General features: G+C 39.7%; 1 protein-coding gene across 3 annotated transcripts in view; it reads right to left on the reverse strand.

Moving 5' to 3' along the window:
- ADAMTS12 (ADAM metallopeptidase with thrombospondin type 1 motif 12) overlaps nucleotides 1-21,863 on the reverse strand; it is a 171,190-nt gene that overhangs the window by 49,101 nt on the left and 100,226 nt on the right. For all 3 annotated transcript variants that reach the window (XM_035563717.1, XM_035563719.2, XM_050716132.1), the window contains 6 exons: nucleotides 20,838-20,981; nucleotides 20,441-20,585; nucleotides 16,661-16,753; nucleotides 16,307-16,452; nucleotides 15,335-15,504; nucleotides 7,007-7,140 (listed from right to left, as the gene is read on the reverse strand). In XM_035563717.1, the coding sequence (XP_035419610.1) occupies nucleotides 7,007-7,140; nucleotides 15,335-15,504; nucleotides 16,307-16,452; nucleotides 16,661-16,753; nucleotides 20,441-20,585; nucleotides 20,838-20,981 (832 nt within the window). The remainder of the gene's footprint in view (nucleotides 1-7,006; nucleotides 7,141-15,334; nucleotides 15,505-16,306; nucleotides 16,453-16,660; nucleotides 16,754-20,440; nucleotides 20,586-20,837; nucleotides 20,982-21,863) is intronic.

Raw genomic sequence — 21,863 nt, forward strand, 5'->3', positions numbered from 1 at the left:
TAATCATCATTACTGAGGAGCAGGCTGTGGCTCTCCACCGAAAATAATCTCCATGTATTGTTCCATGTTTGCTATGTGTATCCCTACATTGTAGCTTCCTCTGTAGCACACCCTCATGCAGATAATGTGCATCAGGCAATGCACAGTCTTCAGTCATGAATAATAAATAGAACTTACTGCCTTTTTTGGCTTAATTTGAAGAACATTTCAAAGAATTATTTTGTCTGCTTCCCTCCTCCATGAATGTTTCATTTGGGGAATCATTTAACCTTTTAAAAAACTTTTTTCTAAAAAATTCAGAGTAAATTTCTGGGGGAGGTGTCAAAATGCTTTGTTTTCAAAACCACACAATAGAATGTGTCAACTTTTCTGTCACTCCACATTCTCGGCTCCCTCATTTCCATATTCTAGTTTCAGACTGAAATCACTTTCAAATTTTGACATGAATTAGTGCATAGTTTCAATCCCATAGATGTTACATTTCTTGATTTGTTGAGTATTTACTAAATAAATAAAATTATATTTAACTTGGAGAGAATAGAGGTAATTCTGGGCAAATTGTTGTGCTGACCCAAGCCCTGAAGGACAGAGACCTGGCTGGTGCTCTGGGAGATGAAGACAGGGACATTTGCCTCACAGCTTATCCCTTCCTACACTCTCTGGCTGGTATATGGATAATGCTTGCACAGGAGCTTGAGGCACTCCTTTTCTCTGGTCTGTTGCAATCCCAGGCTCAGTCCCAATATGCTATCTATACCTCACAGATCCTAAATCAATTCTTACCAAGGGTTTTTTGTGGTTTTGTTTAATTGTTTGTTTTTAGCAGTGAAGCTCCATGATTCTGTGCCATCATCACAGCAAGCTAAACTTGCGGAATGCAGTCCGGTGTCCAATATTCAATAGCTGTTAACAGCATCTAAGACATCTGGAGGCCTTCGACAGAAGACTGCCTCTGATTTAGATGAATAACCAACAGGCTGGTGGTAGTTAAAGTTTTTCTCTGCTGATTTTTCTTAAAATAAGCTTTCAGATGTGGTACCTGCCAACTTCTCTGAGCCTCTTGATGTATGAAAATCCAGGCATCCCCTCTTTTGATTCTGATCCTACTTCAGCTTCAGTACCTCAGCTATTGTAATCTTCTGTAAGCTCTTGACAGGAAAGCCCATCTATTAGATTAATCTAAGTATAAAGGCTTCTTCATATTCTACTATCTTTCTGTCATTTTAAGAGCCAGAAACACCTGAGCTTTTTCTCTGTGCACGAGTGATTTAATGAACAGCTAGAGAAGCTGCAAAGATAAAAGCACGAAAAGGCCCCACGTTAACAAAGGTGTTAAACCATGTCACTTACATTTTTACAGAGGTTTCACGAAACACTCATCTGTCACTTAATGACAGGACTTATCCAACACCTTTGAAACATTCTATGAAAAACAATGGCTGTGCCAAAAGGATCTGCAGCAGGCACTTCGCTCTTATTTCACAGAAGGGAAAAGTTTTTTTAAAGGGGGAACTTTTTTCCTCACTGTTATTGTAATGACTTTCGCAGACATATCTCAGCACCAAGGACCATGTTTACAAGCAGTACAGAATGTTACAGTGATAAGCACATGCTAAGAAGGTTCATGACCACAGTTTTGCCTCCAAGCATGTAGCTATTCATCCAAGGATGGATTTAATGAAGTATTCAGAGTACTCAGACACCACTGTGATAAGTGCAAGATGGTTCTTCCTCTGGCCAAGAGCTGAGATCTAACTCCTCACCTATGAGTTAAGTATTCACTACAGTTTATATTTAGCACTTCCTAAGAATGTAAAGAGGTAGACATGTAGCTATTTTCTTAAAAAGATGCATTTTCTGGTGTATCTACTGTACTATCAGTACATTTGTTAATAGTCTACAAGCAGTTATCAAAGTCAGCACTATCAGGTTTATCATTAGACCACAGCAGTAACCAGCCTCCCTGAGGAGTCCAGCAAGTTGAAGTTTATTTTCTGTTCTATGCACACATTCACTATTAAACAGAATGTTGGGGATAAAGTGTTTTAGGCTGACAGAAATTTGTCATTTGATTTTTTTGAATAGATTTTATCTTTTTTTTAATATGCAAATTAAAAATCTAGAATTGGAACTCTAGCACTTCATGTTTTGCTACTAGACAATATTAGTGTTTTTGAGCTTCTCTTTTGAACCTGAAAAAAAGACGTCTTCGAGTTTTATCATTTTTGTCAAATAAGCATTTTCTATCATGTTCTTAAAAGGTTTCTGTTCAGCTTTATTTACTGTTCATTCTTGTTTGAGTGGTTACACCCAGATATAATTTATCTAATGTGAGCTGTCAACCAGGCATTCTGAAATGAACATCACTGAGCATATTTCCTTTTGTGAGCACCACATAGTATGAAAACCCCAGGCACTGAATGTAGTCCTGAACTACTATGCTGTCACTGGTGAAAGAGTCCAGCACCACAGTATGATCACTTTCCTGCCTTTGGGGTGCCAATTAGTGTCTCTGTATGGACTGTATGTACTCTGTATCAGCTCAGATCATTCACACATTGCCACACATTTCCCTTATTAACACACCCATGGCACCAAAACATGACATCCTTGTGACACGAAGGGAATTTATCACTTTGTCCCTTCCAAATATAACCATAGAGGCTTCTATTTCAGTTTTCCCCTGACATTTGAAACAGCTTGTACCTGACCAGACATCACCTGACTTATCTATAAGCACAGCATGGTGTGGTGCAGGGGTCCCCAAAAATGAGGCATCTGGATAGCTGTGTCACAATAAATAAAGCCTCCACTTTACTCCCTAGCTACAGGGGTGCTGCTGGTGGTGAAATGACCTTAATATCTAGCAGCAGGTCATCATCTTACAAGGCCATTAATGACCGTCACAAAGTGTACATTTTCATGCGTAAACAGCTCTAGAAGTCATTCATTATAAATACATTTAATTGAACTGTAATTTTCAGGCCAGGTTTTACCTTCTTCCTCCAGTGAATTGTACATTATTTTTGTTATTTGTTACATATATTTCTACATGCTTCCTCCCCTCTTTTATTTCTTTTCCTCAATCTTCTATCTAGATATGCAGGAGCCATAATTTCTAAAGATGCCTTAAAAAGCATGCCTAAAATTTCTGCAAAATTGCCAGTTAAAGAGGGTCTGTAGACTAAACACAGGGTATTAAAACAAGAAAAAAACAGCAACAATTAGGCTCTGATTCTATTACACATATGCTCTTGTGCACCCTCTGCCTGTGAAACACGCTGTGCTAACAAGAAACCCTTCTGTGCCATACCATATGCATTGCAAATCGGCATCACTCCCTGCAGCCCTTTGTCATTGCCCCATTCACCAAGAGCCTTTTTGATGCACCTGAGACCAGCTTTATTACTGGTCCCACCACACAGTATGGAGGCAGAAGTAATGACTTGAATTGTCTGGCTATGTTACAAGGTAGGAGAAACAATTTAGTTCCTGCTGCTTGGTGACTAAAAGGAAAATAGCCAGAGCTATTACCCTGTTGCCACTTCCAGAGGGAGAGACTTTTGTGCCAGACTGGCTGTGGGGAGCAGATACAAAAAGTCCTTGCTCTCACTAAAGGGTACGTCCTGGATGTACTGCCTGAATATCAAAGTTACGTGAATGCTATGTTATGCTTCTAAGCTCTTCCTTCCATCTGTCTCCCCCACAGGTCTACAAATAAAGAAATCATGATCTTGTCATGTTGGCCGCAAGATTGCCTTTAACAGTGAAAGATGTGCCCCGATGTGCCTATTCCTCTTACAATTTGTCTAGATGTTTCTGAATCAATTTCCTGTTGGGCTAGCAGTGGGAAGAGGAGATTGAACCATAGTGAATGGTAGTAAAAGTACTACAAAAGCATTGAGATATGTAATCTGCTTTTTAGCAAGAGAAGAAAAAAAAAAAAACACAACACTTTCCTCCCTAGTACTATAGTTGTGTAATTCAATACTATGTTAATCTCTCAATATAACAACCGCACATTACCACAGAGAACAGCTCACAGATTTGCATGACTGAAGGTCATTTAAACCTATTAAAATTCTGTGCAGGAGATGAATGCTTGTTACAAACAGCAGAGATGCCAGGTCCTCCGCTGTCAAAGTCTGCACACTCTCTGCGCGTTCACCAAGCTTTCACTTTTAGACAATGCCATGGCATATTTAACCAAACTCCTCAGTCTGGAGAACTCATGTATGTATCACTGCTCAACAAACATACTATAGTGGCAGTATCTTCGCTTAACGACTTTGTGGGAGCAACCAAGTGCTCTAATAAGAATTAAGAGTCTGCTTGTGACGTATAATTTAAAACATATGAAGATCGGTTATGTTCTTTAACAGTCTTCCAAATTAAGGGAAAGAGGCACCCAAAAGATGAGTGCAGAGAAATATGGTTAAAGAGCAAACTAGTCATGATATATGTTGACAATTTTAGGTAACATTACTAACAGATCTTGTTGCCTCCTTCCATTTCTAAGTTGGGCATTATTACAGGATTGGGTCCAAGAAGGAAGGCCAAGCTAGGTGAGAACAGAATAAAAGGGTTAAGGGGACTGCATCCCTCTTCCTCGTATTAGCACCACTTGGAAAGAAAACATGGTGGCAATCGCAGGCACGTAGCTTTGAGACTCCCCTTTGCAGTCTCTATTTCCAGTGCAGAGTGATTTAACACCATTACACATTCAGGGAACTCCTCTTATATGTAAATGACAGAGCAGAGGGCCCAACTGTCTTATTTGCCAGGTTCTCAAGTGAGTTACCAGTTCTGGTTTGTTTCTGATCAAGAAGTTCTAAAGAAATACCATACCAACATCTAACAGGAAAGCGTCCTTGTGCAGTGAGGCATAGGCAACACTTCTGAAAAATGAGGCCCCACATATTGGGCAAATCACAAAGGCCAAAAAAGTCAGCACTGGTGTCTATACTTACTTCCCATGGATTTACCAGGACGGCTAGGAGACCGTTCAGTATACCTCAGGTAACTAAAATGAAGCACCTCAATCCATGTTTAGTCATCTAGGTAAGAACAAATTCTCTGCCTGTTCTGAGCAAAACCATGGCTATCTGAAAAATCAGGTTAAAATCAGCTGAATTTAGGAGATGAGATTCTTGACTGAATCTGAGTCTACCTATCTTCCCCCTCACCCCACCCCCCACCCCAGCAACTACGAAAACTCTGAGATTCATTGTTAAACAGGAACTACTCTACAAACCAAATATGTGAGCAATATGGACAGACAGATCTAATGTACAACATCTCACCATTTTCAATTTTTTACTAAATTTCAGGTTGAAGTGTTATTTTAGGACTTAGAACAAACGTGAAGTGCTTTTGTGAGACAAAGTAATGAAAACCAAAATATGGTGTTATTAGACACTGCTGTTAATGTTTGCGAACTCTTTTTCCACGTTATTAGCAACATGTTGCTATTGGAGTACAAGAATTGTGTACCAGACTAATTATATTCAATGTATTTCTAGATTTACTCACCATGATCTGCAGTGTATTTATTGTGTTTAACTAGCTAGACTAAAATATTACTGAATTATGTTGAGAGGTACTTGAAAAAGCTTCTCCTCAAGTGTTATGCTGGGCACTTTTTTATATAAAGACACATTGTCTTTCAGATATGTGAGATATTTAGGTTTACCTATTCATCACTGGCTCTCATCTGTGGCAACTGCATGATTATATTGTTCACTCCATGATTGTGATTCCAATTAGACCTGTTTGTCAGAAGATCTGAAGTGGTAGTCAACATATGAAAGGCTGACAAAACCATATTTATGACAGTGTCAGTACTATGGAAGAAATGCTTTAGTTCTTGGGACTCAAAGCCTTTCTATTTATGTTGAAGTATATCTGTTATCTAGAAACTGCAATTAAAATTTTCCTTTCAACTCCAATCTGTCAATCATTCTACTGTTGCCAAAATAGGTATAAATTTGAATGGTCACAGGCAAAGTTCAATACAGAAAGCATATGGAAGCTAAAATTAGCCAGTGATCCCAATCCATTTGGGCTGGAAATCAGAACATAAAAGCGTAACATCACAAAGACAGCCTCCTGGGCTTAGCTTCTTTGGCCTCTTGTTAGTAAAGAGCTGATACAGTTTGCAACATTTACTACACTCTTCAATACAGTAGGGTTTGTTTCCAGCTGGCATGAGCTGTTCATGAGCAGGTCAGTTCTTTCACCATCACAGTTAAAAGGCCCATCCTGGCTCTTAGTAAAGCCAAGTGGAATCTCTTCACTGTGAATTGGAGCAGGATCTCAGTAACTCCCTTTCACAACTGCATGTTCTGCAAGGAAAACTTAGAACAAATCTTTTATTGCTGCTTTCTGAGGGACTGACATTATGAGGTGTATTAACTACCAACATGCAGAATATGTGGAGAACCTTATATTTATTCTTCAATAAACAGAACGTTATTGAGCCACATACCATGTGTTTGCCAGTTACCTCATTGTACAACATTATTCAATCTACTGTTGTAAAGGGAAATAATTTTAATTGTCTTTAAGAGCAAGCGTCTGATCCTACTGCAAGTCAGTTTAGAACTGCTACATAGTGTGCAATACTAAACAGCATTTTCAAAATAAAACCACATAGCAGTGACACCAATCACAACCCTAAAACTACTATTCATGAAAATGTTTCACCAGAAACAAACAGGCTATCTTTAACTGTTGTTTTAAAGCAACAGAAGAAGAAAAGAAGAGTTCGAAGGTACCAAAAATAATTAGCCCTCAGGTTAATGGATTCATTAAAACTAATGGAAATGTCTCTCATGTCTACTGAGAGAAGTTGTTTTTATGAACTTATTTCCATGACCATTAAAAATGCAATAAAATGAAATACATGCCGTGGTTCTTCAAAAAAAAAAAAAACACAAAAACATTAAGTATTTTCCCATAACTACATAAAATTGTAGAGAAAGAAACATGCAAACATACCCAATACCTTACACATGCCATTAATACAGATATCTCTGCTGTGCCTTCCTTCAAAGCAAGGAGTACCATCAGTGACTGCATCCAACATCTTCTCTGAAAAATGGCCATCTATTGGGCGACAGTGGAGCTCACAGGGGTTTGCTGAAATGAAAACAAAGATATTTTATCAGAAAATATTCCAGCAGGACATTGAAGTGTAATGCACTGAGAACGACAGTATATCTTCACCGCACCATCCACTAGCTTTCTCTTATGTTTACTGACAAGAAATAGCATAATTAGACTCAGTTACCGAAGCAATCATAGTAATGCTAACTAGCAAGTAGCAGAGGCCTGATAAACATGACTAGAGTAGGAAGCAGCTAGAGTCCTGTACCATCAGACCTCCCACACCTCCACCATTTCTGTTGCTGATATACTAACAGCCAGCTGGCTGAGTTGAACAGTAACAAGGCCATCATTTGGGATGGAGAAAGGGACAGGAAACTGGCAAAAACAACCGTCATCAGTAAGGGGAAAAGAGGAATTTGGGAGTAAGATTGCCAAGACTAAGCAACTGGTTTTTATCAGCTGATGACTGAGTGATTTGAGATAATTTATAACTCCTGATCAGTGCTGCCGACCCCTCCCAGTGAGCAGTGAAATGATCGCTTCTCATCTTCTGCCTGTCAGTCGAGGGTCACATCACTGCTTAATTTCAGGTACCTGCTGGCAGTTAATAAATTATTTCAAACACTTGATTTTTTTCCTGGTTGGCAATTTATGAAATGGAGATAATACTGGTGGGTCTGACATATCCAGGCTTGTTCTATATAGATGTGCAATAGAGAAGAGAAAAACTGCAGCAAAAGCAATTTGTGATTCTCTGTAAGGGCTCAGCCTTATACTAGTCCATACGTGGAGTAAAAAGAGCCAAACAGGCACCTGCCCCACCTCATAGATGCTGGAGCTTGAAATTTTGAATCTCAGGTTTAGGAGCATCAAAGGACACAAGTTTGATAAATAAGTTGTATGCACCGAAGATGAGCTTGAACTGAAACCATGGTCAAAGCCAAGGACATAATCTCTGCCCTCAGATCACTACCCTAGAAACTCTCCAGCACAGTCACAGAATCGTAGAATGGTTTGGGTTGGAAGGGACCTTAAAGCTCACCCAGATCCAACCCCCCTGCCATGGACAGGGACACCTCCCACCAGACCAGGTTGCCCAAAGCCCCATCCAGCCTGGCCTTGAGCACTTCAGGGATGGGAAGTCCCATCAGGGATGGGACAGGTTCTCTGGCCAGCCTGTGCCAGTGCCTCACCACACGCAGAGTGAAGAATTTCTTCCTAATATCTAAAATAAATCTCCCCTCTTTTAGTTTAAAGTCATTCCCCCTCATCCTATCACTCCACTCCCTGACAAAGAGTCCCTCCCCAGCTTTCCTGTAGGCCCCACTCAGTGCTATCTGACTGAAAGAAAAGCTATCCACTGTCACATCCAGGAGGGACAGCAGCAGCAGAACTGTCTTTTGCTCCTGGTCTGTTCCAAGACCCTGGTCTAGCCAAGTGCCACAGCAATTTGTTCATGCTCTCCAAGCCAAAATCCTTTGCTGAGCAAAGCAGTAGGCCGTAAAACTGCCAGTCAGCAGTTCAAGGCACCATATTGAGCCATTTTACTAAAATCTCCCTGGGTGCTACAGAGGTGCCTCTGCTGAGTGACAGTTTCATCCTATGCCTGATAGCCAACGACTGCTTCCCTGGTCTCAGAGCAATGCAGGGTAACTATAAATTGATATCCTAGCTGATGAATTTCTGTTTCCCCTTCCTCCTTTGTTGACCTTGCTTGTGTCATACAAAGAGCTGTATTTAAAATTGGACAAGTTTCTAGTAATGAGAGAAATTCAATTTTTTGCTAATGCAAAGAAACCAAATCATTTCCTTTAAAAGAGCTTACGCTTTTGAAGGGGGAAATTTACTTTCATTGCTCTGGTTTGTACAGCACTAACATATATACAGCACCATGCAGTGCACAGAAGTGACAGCAGCTCCTGGCCCCGAAGTGCTTGCAACACCAGCACTGACTCCTGCATAGTCTGAACTTTAACACTATTAATCTCATTCATGTAACCAGCATTGCTGCAAAACTGGGATCCAAAAAATAAAAAGGGGATACTCCATGAAATCCAAAACTTTAATGAGGAGCTTTGTGTTTTCCCTCTTGTCAGTAGAGCTAAACGGTTTCTTAAGACTGACAACAATGATGTGTTTGTGGCTTCTGAAATAAAGATCTCTTAATAAAGAAAGGGCAATAGGGGGATTAGAGGCAGAGGGGACTGAGGTAATGAAACTGGTGGAAATCAAGGTGATAATCAGTCACATTCAAGAATATCAACAGAGATTGAACTATAAAAATCTCAGGCAAGAACATAAAGTTTGTAAACCTTATCAGTCCTCAGACCCTCTGTGAAAACTGTCAGCCATAACCTCTGTCAGCTGTTCTGATAACAGAAGTTCTGACAAGCAATACAATTTATTTTACTTTTACCTGGAGAAATTGGGTTTTGGCTAATTTGATTATGTTAGTGCTCTAAAGTTTGCTTTACCTTATTTACCTTCTCACCACACCATTTTTTTAAACACTAATCACAGTATTCATATGGTAAGGAGAACAAGAATCCCAGCAAGTCTGTGACCTGTTCAAAATGCATCCTGACTGACCCAGACTTTGCTTAAAGCCATTTCAGCTTTTACACTGCTCATAATGAAATATGTAGAGTAATAGCTTGACATCTGTATCTCCTCCCTAGCTGTATGTTGACATAACAAGCAGGGCGGTATCCAATTTCATTTCAGAAATCAATGAACAAGAAAAAACAGGCAGTGCTGACTTCTGACATATTCCTGTCACGACGATGGTCTAACTATATAACTCAGACAGAGTTTGTAGGGAAAGATAATCTTCCTCGCTAAGCCAAATGAAAAAGTAAAAATAAATAAGCAAACTTTCAGACTTGCAAAGCCTCATGACTCAAAGAAGAGCCTTGTAGGCCTGAAAGCTTTCCTGTTTTTCCTAATTGTAGTAACTCATCTGAAAATAGATTCTACCTGTACGACAAATGCTTTTCTTCCTGTCAGTTTTCTACTGAGACCCACTGGAAATGAGAGATTATTGTTCCTGCCCCACAGACTCACTCCTATCCAATATTTTATACTCCTGTCCTCATTCTTAAAGCTATTTTCTTATTTCATCTGCATGGAAGGCTGATTAGGGCACTAGTGAGGAAATTATCCAAACACTATATTAGCCATTCATTTGCTGAAATTATCTACTTATCTATCATTTTTTTATTTTTTATTTTTTTACAGCTGAGCCCAGAGGTCTGATGAAGTATCAGGGCTCCATTATTCTAGGGCTGTAAATAAACAGCATGAGAATCAGTCACTGTCTTCCAAATGTCTAACATTTTAAACGTGAGACAGATACAGGTGTAGAAAGGTCTTACCTCCTATTTTCAGATAGAGAACTGACACACAAGGAAAATACTTTGCCTCATATGATGGAAGAACTCAAAAGCAAAGACTGGCATTCAATTTACATTTTCTAAATCTTATTTTAGTCCTCAAAAAACTAAAAAGAATAAACAGAGTTCAATGCAAGCATTAGGGTTGCTCAAAAAGAGCTCTTTAAAACAGCTGGTTTAGTTTCCATTACTTCAGTAAATTTAGTTAACTCATGATGATACTTTAACAAAAAGGCTGTCATCTTAGTAATTTTTAAGCCAAAATACACAGAAATTCTTGTGATCCAGCATACACATGGAATACTACATCCAACCTGTAAACATTCAGTAATGATTAGATTTCTGCCTGAAATTCCTCCACACCAAAGTAGGATCAAAGCCACTTAGATTGCTCATGCCCAGATTGTGTTGTAATATAAAATGATAATATTAATTCCTCTAACCGACTACGTAACCAGCAATAAAGAACTCTTAATGTGTAATCTGAAGTGCTCTTGTATTATTTTGGCTGTTACTGCTTCTCCTACCTTTCACAGACATGAAGAACTGCAGGAGCCTGCTCTCCCTTGACTCTCTTTGTACTGTTTCTCCTCTCTCTTGAGTTGAGGGGCTCAGAAGCTGCAGTATGAAGTTCAATGGCATAAAACTTGATGCTGAAACTTTTCACTTGATGGTTAAAGCAGAAGAGCTACATTCACAACGAGCTAATAAGATCATGGGGTCCTGCTTTTCAAAGTCAGCTAACAAGGGCACAAAACTGCTTGAGGCTTTGCAGCTTCCAGACCTGAGCACAACACTGCATGGAGCCATGCAGACTTGCTAGCCTGTACCTCTGCTAGCTCAGGGATATGTATGCAATGCACCTTTAGAAACAATCTTCAAGCACTTTGCATTTAAATCTCTCAATCTTCTCTTTTCTAGAGAAGCACTTGCCTTTTTCCAGCCTTTACTTTAAACTATTATTTTTAAATTGCTTGTCTTTCACGTTGCTCTTCTGTGAACCTCCTCCAGATTGTCTGTATCCTTCTGGCATTGCATTGGCCCTAGTTGAACGTGTGCTTTTTTTTCCTGCATATATCAGAACAGAACTCAGATTCACCAACTGTAAGCAAAACAACGTGAAGATAACCAGAAAAGAACACGTTCCCTGCTCTGAGCAGAAATACAAAATTCAAACGTTTCCCTTACAGCTGACTTCCATGAGTTTGAATGCAGGAAGGGTCCAACTTAACCTGACTGAGATGGATGTGATTAATCTGTCTGCCAGCAGACGATAAGGTTTCAATAGTTTTTTCCCTACTTCTCAAGGAATAAAAGAGGTGGGCCTCTACTCTTGAAATCCTTGCCAAAGTCAGAACTGGATAAGGAAATCCAAAACAAAGAAAATTAGAAAAGACAATTGCCAAGCAGACAAAACAGGTAAAAAGAAACTAAGGTGAAACTACCTTATCACACTAAAAAAACTTGGAACTGCAAAAGAAAATCTAATTCCAAAACAATGGCAGCAGAGGCATTATCTTGCACTGTTAGCTGAAACCTTGTGACTATATCAGTACAGATCTTACTTGACACACAGATATATTTTGGAAGAAATATGAAATTTCCCACTCCTTAGCTACATAACCCCTATCTGCCAGTGAATTAGATGATCCCGGCACTCACTGAGAAAAGAATGGTGTTTATATGATTATTTTAATCACTTTAATGTAAGACTCATGATGACTATGTGGACTTTAAGTCCTAGAAAGCTACCAGGTTCAGATAAATGTAATTTGTCAAAAGGTATATATACATATATATGTATATATATATATATTTATATATAAATAGATGTGGGCTCAGCCTGATGATAACAGAAGTAATTTAGGACCAAAGTCTGACTAAAGTGTCAATGCAGGGGCCAGAATTATGAGAACAATTCAGTAAATACCCTGGTCAGAGCCACCATATGCTTTAACCACTCTTGAACCTGCAAGTTCCCTTCATGTTGACATTCCCATTGATACTCAGGTGCTCTAGCAAGAGCACATAGGTTTCTGTGCTCCAGGGCAACTCTACAATAGGACTGTGCAAGTCCCCAAAGGAGGCTCAAACTCTTCTAAAAGAGGGAGGGAAAAATCTCAAAGTATTTAGAACCTTAACCATAGTTGGCCTAGGAAACAGCAAGGTATCATCCACTTCTTTCCTTCCCAGTTGCTTGTTAAAGCTACTTGTTGCATCTCACTATTCACAAGAGAATCTTTATGAAGGTACAATTTACACAGTGGGAAAGAACACTTAAACAGTGTTTAATTAAGCGACAATCATTATAACTTGGTTAAGGAAACTATGTAATTAAAGATGGGAGAGATGGTCATCAAGGTTTCTTTCACCATTTACCATTTTTTCAGAAGGATGAAGGAATGCAGAAATTAACAGCATCTAGAAAATTTCTATCTCAGGGTTTCATCTCAACTAAATGTTTTCACACAAAAACTGTTACATCAGTCAGGGTTTGGTAAAGCTTCAGAACACTTTCTTTTCCCCTTATATCACGTGTGCGGGGTGAGGGAATTGAAAATGCCTGATAATAAAACATAAGCCAAAACCTTCTTGGCAGCAAGCTTCAAGTAGGAACAGACTGCTCCAAAAATTCTTGAAAATGGGATGGCATTAGTTAGGGGGAAAAGTAAGGGAAGATGGTATAGACTGAGAAAGGTTGGCTGACTTATGGCGGACATGGTGATGCAGTCTCCAGAGCCCTGAAGCGTCAGCTCTCTTTGTGGAGGTTTACAAGAGACGGTTGGTTTGCTTTTGTTCAAAGTCTCGTTTTGTTTTGGACAAACCAGGAAAGGCTCAAACTGCTCCATCTCAGACAGAGAACTGACTGATGAACCTACTTGAAGTTATTTTGCGCAGAACCACGTTAGAAAACACTGGAAGATGAAAGAAAATTAAAATTTGAGATGACTGGAAAACTGCCAGATGTACTGCAGTGCAATAGCTGGACATGGCTGGACAAAACTAGAAGTACTGAGCCCACAATAGCCACCTACCCCCATAAAAATACAAAATGATGTTAGATGAAGGATCAGCACAGGCTTTGGCCAACTCTCTGTCTAAATGCATGTCCCCTGAAAACTGACCTGAGGAAGCTAAGATTCCTGTAAGATAGAGTTTAGCAGCAAGAAAACACTTGATGTTAATAGAACATAAGAATAAACTTGCAAACGTTATTTTTATTTTATATTTAATTTTTATTTTATATTTATTTTGTGGACCTCGCAGATCATGAGGGAGAAATGCAGATCTACACTGAAATTCTGTCTGCTGAGAAAACAATAGACAAAAATAGACAAAAAATCTTGTAAGCCACAGAAGAAATATTTGCTTGATATTTGAAGGATTTGGCAAAAGGTCACCAAAATCGAGGATGTTTAAAATAGAATAGGATAGCATAGTTCAGTTCGAAGGAACTTACAAAGATCATAGAGTCCAACTGCCTTATCTTTTCAGGGCTAACCAAAAGTAAAAGCACGTTATTGAGGGCATTGTCCAAATGCATCTTCAACATTGACAGACATGGAGCATCAACCACCTCGCTAGAAAGACTGTTCCAGTGGTTGGCCACCAGCATGGTAAAGAAATTGCTCTTAATGTCCACTCTGAACCTCCCCTGGTTCAGCTTTGTGCTGTTCCCACATGTGCTGTCATTGGTTCACAGGGAGTAGAGACCTGCACTTTCCTTTCCATTTTGCCTGCTCACAAAGTTGCAGAGAGCAATGAGGTTGCCTCTGAGCCTCCTTTCCTCCAAAGTAGACAACCCAAGCATCCTCAGCCTCTTCTCATAAGACAAGCCTTACAGCCCTATTATCAGCTTTCTTGCCCTCCTCTTGCCCTTTGTCCAGTAGGATGCTTTGAGGAATGCTAAGGTCTTACTAAAATCCAGAAAAATTATGTCTGCTGCCTTCCCTTCATCCACCAAGTGGGTGACCTTATCATAGAAGGAGATCAAATTACTAAGGCAGGACTTTCCCTTCACGAACCCATGTTGATGATGCCTGATAATTGCTTTGTTCTTTAACTGACTTTCAGTAGTATCCAGGACAATCTTCTCCATAGCTCTTCCAGGGATTGAGGTTAAACTAACAGGTCAATAGTTTCCTGGGTCATCTTTCATGCCCTTTTTGTAGAAAGGTATAGTATTGTCTAGCTTCCAGCCAGCAGGGACCTCCGCAGACTCCCACAACCTTTGGTAAATTGTTGTGAGAGCTGTAACATCCCCTAACTCTTTCAGCAGCCTGGGGAGAAATTCTGTCAGGCTCCATAGACTTATGAATATTTTGCTGATATAGCTGTTCACTTACAATTTTGGTGACCACATATGGGAAGTCACTGCTCCCAGTCATGGTCCTCCAGCTCTGAGGACCAGGCAGTCTAAGATTTGTCATTACTGTTAAAAACTGAGGCAAAAAATAAGGCATTAAATGTGCCTTTTCCTCCTCCTTACTTTTTAGGTCACTATCTGCTCCGCCTATCAGTCCATTGTTTTCCCTAGACCTCCTCTTGCTGCCGACATACTTGAAAAAGCCCTTTTTTTTGTCTGACACCACAGTGACCAGTGTCAACTCAAGCTGGGCTTTGGCTTTTCTTGTTCTCTCCCTGCAATTGCAAAATATAGCTCTCTCATCTCCCTGTGAAGCCTCGTATCTTTTCTTTTTCTGCCCTAGTACCAGAAGGAGTTCCCTGTTCAGCCAGGCCATTCTTCTGCCCACTTGCTTGACTTGTGGCACAATGGGATTGCCTACTCTTGGGAATTTATTCAAGACATTAAAAAATTCATAGCTTCATACCTGTGTTATAAACTGGCACCCAGTGGTAGAATTCATTTTGGTAGGGAACTGTGTCAAATTCAGTACACTGCATCTGACGAAAGGTGGGCAAGCCTTTTCGACAAGGGCTAATATTACACATGCGATAGCGTTTCCTTTCTCCAGTGCAGTAGTCTCCTCCAAACTGTGGTCTAGAAAAGAAGCATTGAGATTGGGATGTGATGTTCTGGGTGAAAAGTAGTTTCAAACACGCAATGACTTTCAGGTTCCAATGGGATAACAAGGTGAATCCAAATCCTTTACAGAGTAGTCATACTGTTCACATGCTCAACTACCCAAACATATCCATATGAAGTATAGGAATCTAGAGGCACTTTGTATCTTGTTACAAGCACAAAGAAGTGCTTGGTAAACTGCTTGGCTGAACTTATGTCAAATTACCTTATCAAACGAACTCCCCAAAACTCCTTATTTTCCAGAATAATTGACAGTTCTTCCAAAAAAGCCAAGTGATTTCAACTGTTAGGGACCCTATTAGTGATTTTTCAAATTGAGGTGTAGTGTCCTCATAAATTCAAGTACGTATTAGAAAACTCTGCCCTTCATGTTCTGTACTCATCAGCTCATGTATATGAAGCTCAAACAAAACTGATGACTAAAATAAAACATGAAAGGCAAGTCCTTGATTTCCCTCAGGAACAGAATGCTACCTATTGCTCCTCTCCTGTGTATGAAGATGTTTATTTATGCATGACAGTATTATTAAAACAACATTTCTAACATTTACGCAAGGCTTGCATGCAAAATAACAGGATTTTTTTTTTTCATTTTGAATAAACTCAATGGAAGGTAAGGATTAAAGTATAAGACAATGACTGTAAAAGGTGAGCCTTTACCCGTTGGTAAAACAGCATCACACAAAGTGTCTCCAACATCATAAGTACCTCGAAGATCTTGAATAAAAAGCATCAAAAGATTGTGCTCTCAGCTTACTCTGGGCTATCGCATGGTCTCTCTGCGCTCTGAACTCCTGCTCCACAGGTCCTTGTGCAATGGGACCAGGATGACCAAACACCCCATCCACCATGGACTGCTTCTGGAGTCTTGCCTACTGTAATGCACTCACCAGAGAAGCACCACTGTCGAGAGAACAAACAGGACAAACAGGTTAAGATTATTAAAACAGAAAAATGTTACATGAATTGTTATTTCAGTCCCTGAAGGTTGACAACTTAGTGGATATTGAAACAGAGATGTCACAGGACACCCTTCTTTTACACTAAACAATAGCAGAGCCATTCATGGTTTTTCTGCTTCCATTTTGCAGACACCACAGCTCACGATCACCTTGTTTTCTCCACATCGAGTTCCATCCGCAGCAGCATCCAGTTTGGAGCGACAGGAGCCTTTCACTGAGCACCACAGTGTTTGGCAAAGGTTCTGGAAAAGAAAGAAAACTGCAGCAGTCTGAAACAGAGCTGAAGAACTCCAATGGCCAAGAGTTTCAAAATATTTCCCACAGTTTTGTACATCAATTTAGAAAGCCTTATAAGGGCTGTATTTCCAGAGACATGTTCAAAGTTTTCCACAAGTTAGGACCCACCAAAGGTCCAAATTCAGGTACTCCTCATTAGTGTACAAGGAGGGACTACATGACAAATACAAAACAGTCAGTACTTTCTATCAAGTTAACTAAACAAACTATATTTGTGAGTTTAAATATTCCCCTCATAGGCTGCTCACCTCCTAGCTATACACTGGGAAAATGGTTTTACAAAGTTTGGCCAGTACTGTTTACGTGGAAAGTGAACAGTCTGCATTATTTTCGTTTAAAGAGTACTAATGAATACAGTATTCAATTTTGTATTGCTGTTTGCCTGAAAACATACAATGAAATAAAAGGTGACAGAAACCACGCAGGTAAATGAAAACAATGTCACATCTCCAAGTACAACAGCCAGGTTAACATTGATGAGCTCCCAAAATTGAAGGAGGAGAAAGAGACCAAAACACAGGTCTCTTAAAACATCAGCCAAGCAGACAATGAGGGAATGATCTAAAAGAAGTCCAAGCTATCTATCTGAGAAAAAAAGCCTAGTAGGCTGGGAAGAGCAAGGGCTCTGGTTGGTGCATACTGGCAGATTAACAAACTCAGAAACAGGTGCCAGTTCAATGCAGTTCCCTGTCAGTAAAGCACAGAATTTCAGCTGCTGCTCTGCATGCAGGGGTCAGCTCTCTACACAAGGGACAGAAACTCCTGAGACACAAAGATAGCAGGTCAAGAATCGTTACAGCCACCTTACAGCAATTGCTCTTCACTCAAGCAGAACTATTTTCTATACAGAAAGGAGAGACATCAAGGGCAATTCCCCCTTGACAGAGGTGGTTAATACATCTCATGCAGACCTGACACAGTTCACATACAAATCAGCTTCTCTTCTGGTTTACATACCGAAGCCCTGCGTGCTTAGGAAATCCTAAGTCTGTGGAAGACCATTTGCAAGTTGGAGAAACCAGGGGTGTCAAAGAGACTGTGCAGTCCCAAATGGAACAGCAGAAGCAAAAGCCCAGGAGCTCTGGGCCAAGTCTTGGCAGAGGGTGTTTAACTGCAGAATTCAGTACTGGGAAAGGGAACAAACCTGGCAGCGTTTACCTGTGAAACTGAGACAGCTCTGTGTCGTCACATAGGAGAGCTAACAAGAACTATCCCACTACCAGCTTCCACTGGGATTCTCAAAGTAAAAAATATGCTGGGCTTGGGAGCCAACACTGAAATTGGACACTTCGGAAAACGCAGCCCCAATGAGCTAGCAGCAATGTTTGGCTGAATTTGAAATCAAAAACTTGGCTGCTGGTTTCTGAGCTGCTTCTACTTAAAATAGCTAAGCTTAGGCATAGTCTGTTTTGAGAGAGATGGCTGTTATTTATGTTCTGCATTGTATGTTCACCAGGAAAGAAATTTGATAATACAAAACGTTCCTAAGTACCCTACACGTCCAGTTGGAAATACTTTGTCTGGGATATTGCATCTCTGCTCATGTAGCTGCTTTTGGCCGATATTTACAAGCCAGAGATTGTTTTGTAGTTCCCTATTTATAGTTCAAGAGTAGCATTACTGTGCAACTCTTTGTGGAACCATCACTGTCAGCATGTAAAGACAGAGCTAACCAAATGTTCTGGCTGATGAATTTTCCATGTACCAGAGCTTTTCTCCATCTCTAAAAATACTGGAGCACTGTTTACTTCGTACTTTTGGAAATACATGAAGAACAGTCAGAAATTCGTGACTGTAACATGGACTCACTGCAAGGCAAGTGATTTTATCATCAGCAACATGATGTGTACACTTTCCACCCTATCTGTGAGATGAGTCTGTGCCTTGATGCTAAGCTCCTGCAGTCTGTCCTATAGAAAGCTGGGGATCGATCCACATACTACTTGGAAAACTCCTCCCCCTAATCTGTATTTTGCTTTTCTTTTCACGTTACAGTGACAACATTTATGTACTTCACAGGATACTAGAGGACTTTTGTAAGTGTAATCACTGAACCTTTGGGCATCTTCAGCTATATACTGATATATACTAAATACTGATTCTTCCCTAAAAAAGAATCTGTGGATCGAATTCAGACAGACATTAAAAGTTACACAACAAACGTAGCTTGGTCAGTGAATGTTAAGTAAATAGTGGAAAGGTAAATAATAGTCTGACCTCTTAGATGAAATGCCATGCAAACTATACTAATTCACAATTAATTTTCTTGCCAGTGCAGCTACCTGCAAAACACAGTCCTTGCACTAAAAAGCAAAATAAGATGATATCAATTAATTTTCTGACATATATCTAGCTGTAAAATTGGTCCATCAAGAGATGCTGAATGTAAAGGCCCACAGGTTCAAACCCAAGGAGACACAGAATGAACCAGCACTGCAAAATTACACTTTAATTTTCTATCTGTACTGTCGGACAAATTACACTAGCTAAGGAAACTGGAACAGCAAATGAAAGCAATTTTTCAAGACCTGCTTCAGATTCAGTAGTTCCAGTTCAACATTGGTAATCATGTTATCTATTAAGGCTAAGGGAGATTAATCAGAAGTAATCCCTCTAATAGGAGAGTAAATGAGGATACGCATAATTATCTAAATGGAATAAACAATCAAGATCAGCAGTTCCCAATCCAGATTTGTGCACAATACCTTGTCCAATGAAGACACTACTTCTGCCACAGCCCTGCTTAACACGCAGAGGAAAATGTTATGCTGCCAGCAAAGTTTAATGAATATTGTTGCCCAAAACTCAGCAAAACCTAGTGATCCCTTAGCTAGATTAGCACTTCAAACCACTGCTTCTGAACCCCTCTATGTAGGAAAGGACTGCACTGAGCTTCATAGCTCTGAACAAGCTACGTACAGTTACAACGGCACAGCATGACACTATAGCTAATATAATCTGCTACTCTGCAGTACTTCCTAGCTCTTGCAGGGAATTGTGCTGATGTCACTATACTGTTCTCATGCATCTTCACATAGCACTGTTTAACTGTGATAAAACCCCAGGGTAACTACAAATTACCTGTTTAGACATAAAAATCTCATGTATTATGGGGACAGATTTTCAAAGTCTATGGATTGAAATTTCCTTTAATTAGTTAGACCATAGTGAGTATGAAAAGTCAAGACATATGAGAAGAGAGCACAACCCTGATTTCTTCAGAAAACACTTCCTAAAACTGAATATTTGTTACCAGTATGATTTGGTCACTTGAAAGCTATATGCTTGAAAAGCATCTTGTTTTTGATAATAGGACTTAAGTTCCATTGTTAATTTACCTAAAATCAGGATTGTAATTTTCAAACCAAAATGACTCCACCATTGAACCACAGACACTTAACACCAAGTATGGGGAGATCCAGTAAATGTCTTGGAATATATAAGGCCAACGGTGCAACAAGTCTGCAGAGTAGAATTAAAACACTGTGTTAGGCAATGCTTGTACTGTGCACCTAGCCTACGAGACTGAACATGCTACACATGTAGATAACAACTGAGGTTCACTGACTGCACTTCTGTTCCAAATGTTTAAGTTGTCATTAGGAGAAAAAAGAAAAATATAGAGCACTCACATCCACATCTTCACAGAAAGTAGCGTTGGAGCCATACTGAAGCTGGCACTGGTGATGCACATCGTAAATCATTCCAGGAGCAATGATTGGGGACTTTAAGACTTCTTTTTGGGGGATATCATCCAGACAGAATCCCCACCCTCGGCTAAAAAACAAAAATTGAATATTGAAAAAACTAAACAAAACAAAAGCCATCTTTTTGACACTTCTATACAGACTTGCAATATCTAATTGTTAATGGTAATTTTTGATATGGCCTTTGGAAACAACAGTTCCAGATTCCAGCTAAGATATGCTGAAGTGATACTAACAAACAGCACTTTTTTCTGGTAGTTTATGGAACTTTTCACACACAGTTGTACTCATTTCAGGGAAATGCTACCGCCCAATCACTCACTCTAGGAAACGTGTGATGTATTCCTTGCTGCACTGTGACCAGGTGAGCGGAGTAGGATCATACTGCAACTGCCGGGACATGATGTATGGGCGCTTTCCAACAGGCTCACAGTCGTTCTCTTTTCCGTCATGCTGGATACCAAAACTGGAAAAACAAAACAACATCTAATAACTCCAGCTGATCGGATGTACCGCAACACTCATCTATAGGTTCCACGCTGTGTTTAAAAGACACTAGGGTTGCCTCTGCCTCTGGTGAACTGCAGATACCTGTTTGCCAAAAAAAACCACCCAAACATATAAATCTGACCCAAAACGTACCAAAAATCTACACTCCAACAGGCTTTCAAATGTATCTGTTATGCACAGCAATATTATCAGACAAAAAAAATTAAGAAGTGGTAAAGATTACATGCGGAGCTATTTTAAGGGTGTCAAAACACTATTGCACAATTTGGCCAGGAGTGCCAGTTTAAACCTCAAAGTTATGTCAAAGCTTCTAGAGTGCTTCCTAGCTTGTGGACCCAGTTGCTTAGACTTGTACTACTTTAACTAAGCTCAGGCTTTGTTACACTTTCTTACACTCCCTTATTATGTCTTTATTGTTTCTTTTTATCTCTCTTTTGGTAGATTTAGACAAAGACATTTTCCACATTAATGAACTTCAGTGGATTAGCCTCCAAACTTCACTTCTTCCTATTTAACTTCCTCCAGTTGTGTCTTATAAATAGATCTCCATAGCAAGTCTTTCCAACAGCTTTCTCTTCAGCTTTTTCGACTTATTACGAGATTTCTTTATTCAACAGCTTGTAAAAGTCATAAACAAAAAACTTTGTGTGGGATTCAGTTGACTAAACATAGATGCCTCCACATCATCTCAGTGTGAAGGAGATTATCTGAAACAATAATATACAGAGATATTAGTATATGAAGAACTTTGACACCTGCATTGTTAACATCTGAAGTTGTATATGTTCTTGTGTAAAAGAGCAGTGAAAACTAACTCGGGTCATGATTCAGTAATGAC

The sequence above is a fragment of the Cygnus atratus genome, chromosome Z, assembly GCF_013377495.2.
Source record: "Cygnus atratus isolate AKBS03 ecotype Queensland, Australia chromosome Z, CAtr_DNAZoo_HiC_assembly, whole genome shotgun sequence".
Classification (NCBI taxonomy): domain Eukaryota; kingdom Metazoa; phylum Chordata; class Aves; order Anseriformes; family Anatidae; genus Cygnus; species Cygnus atratus.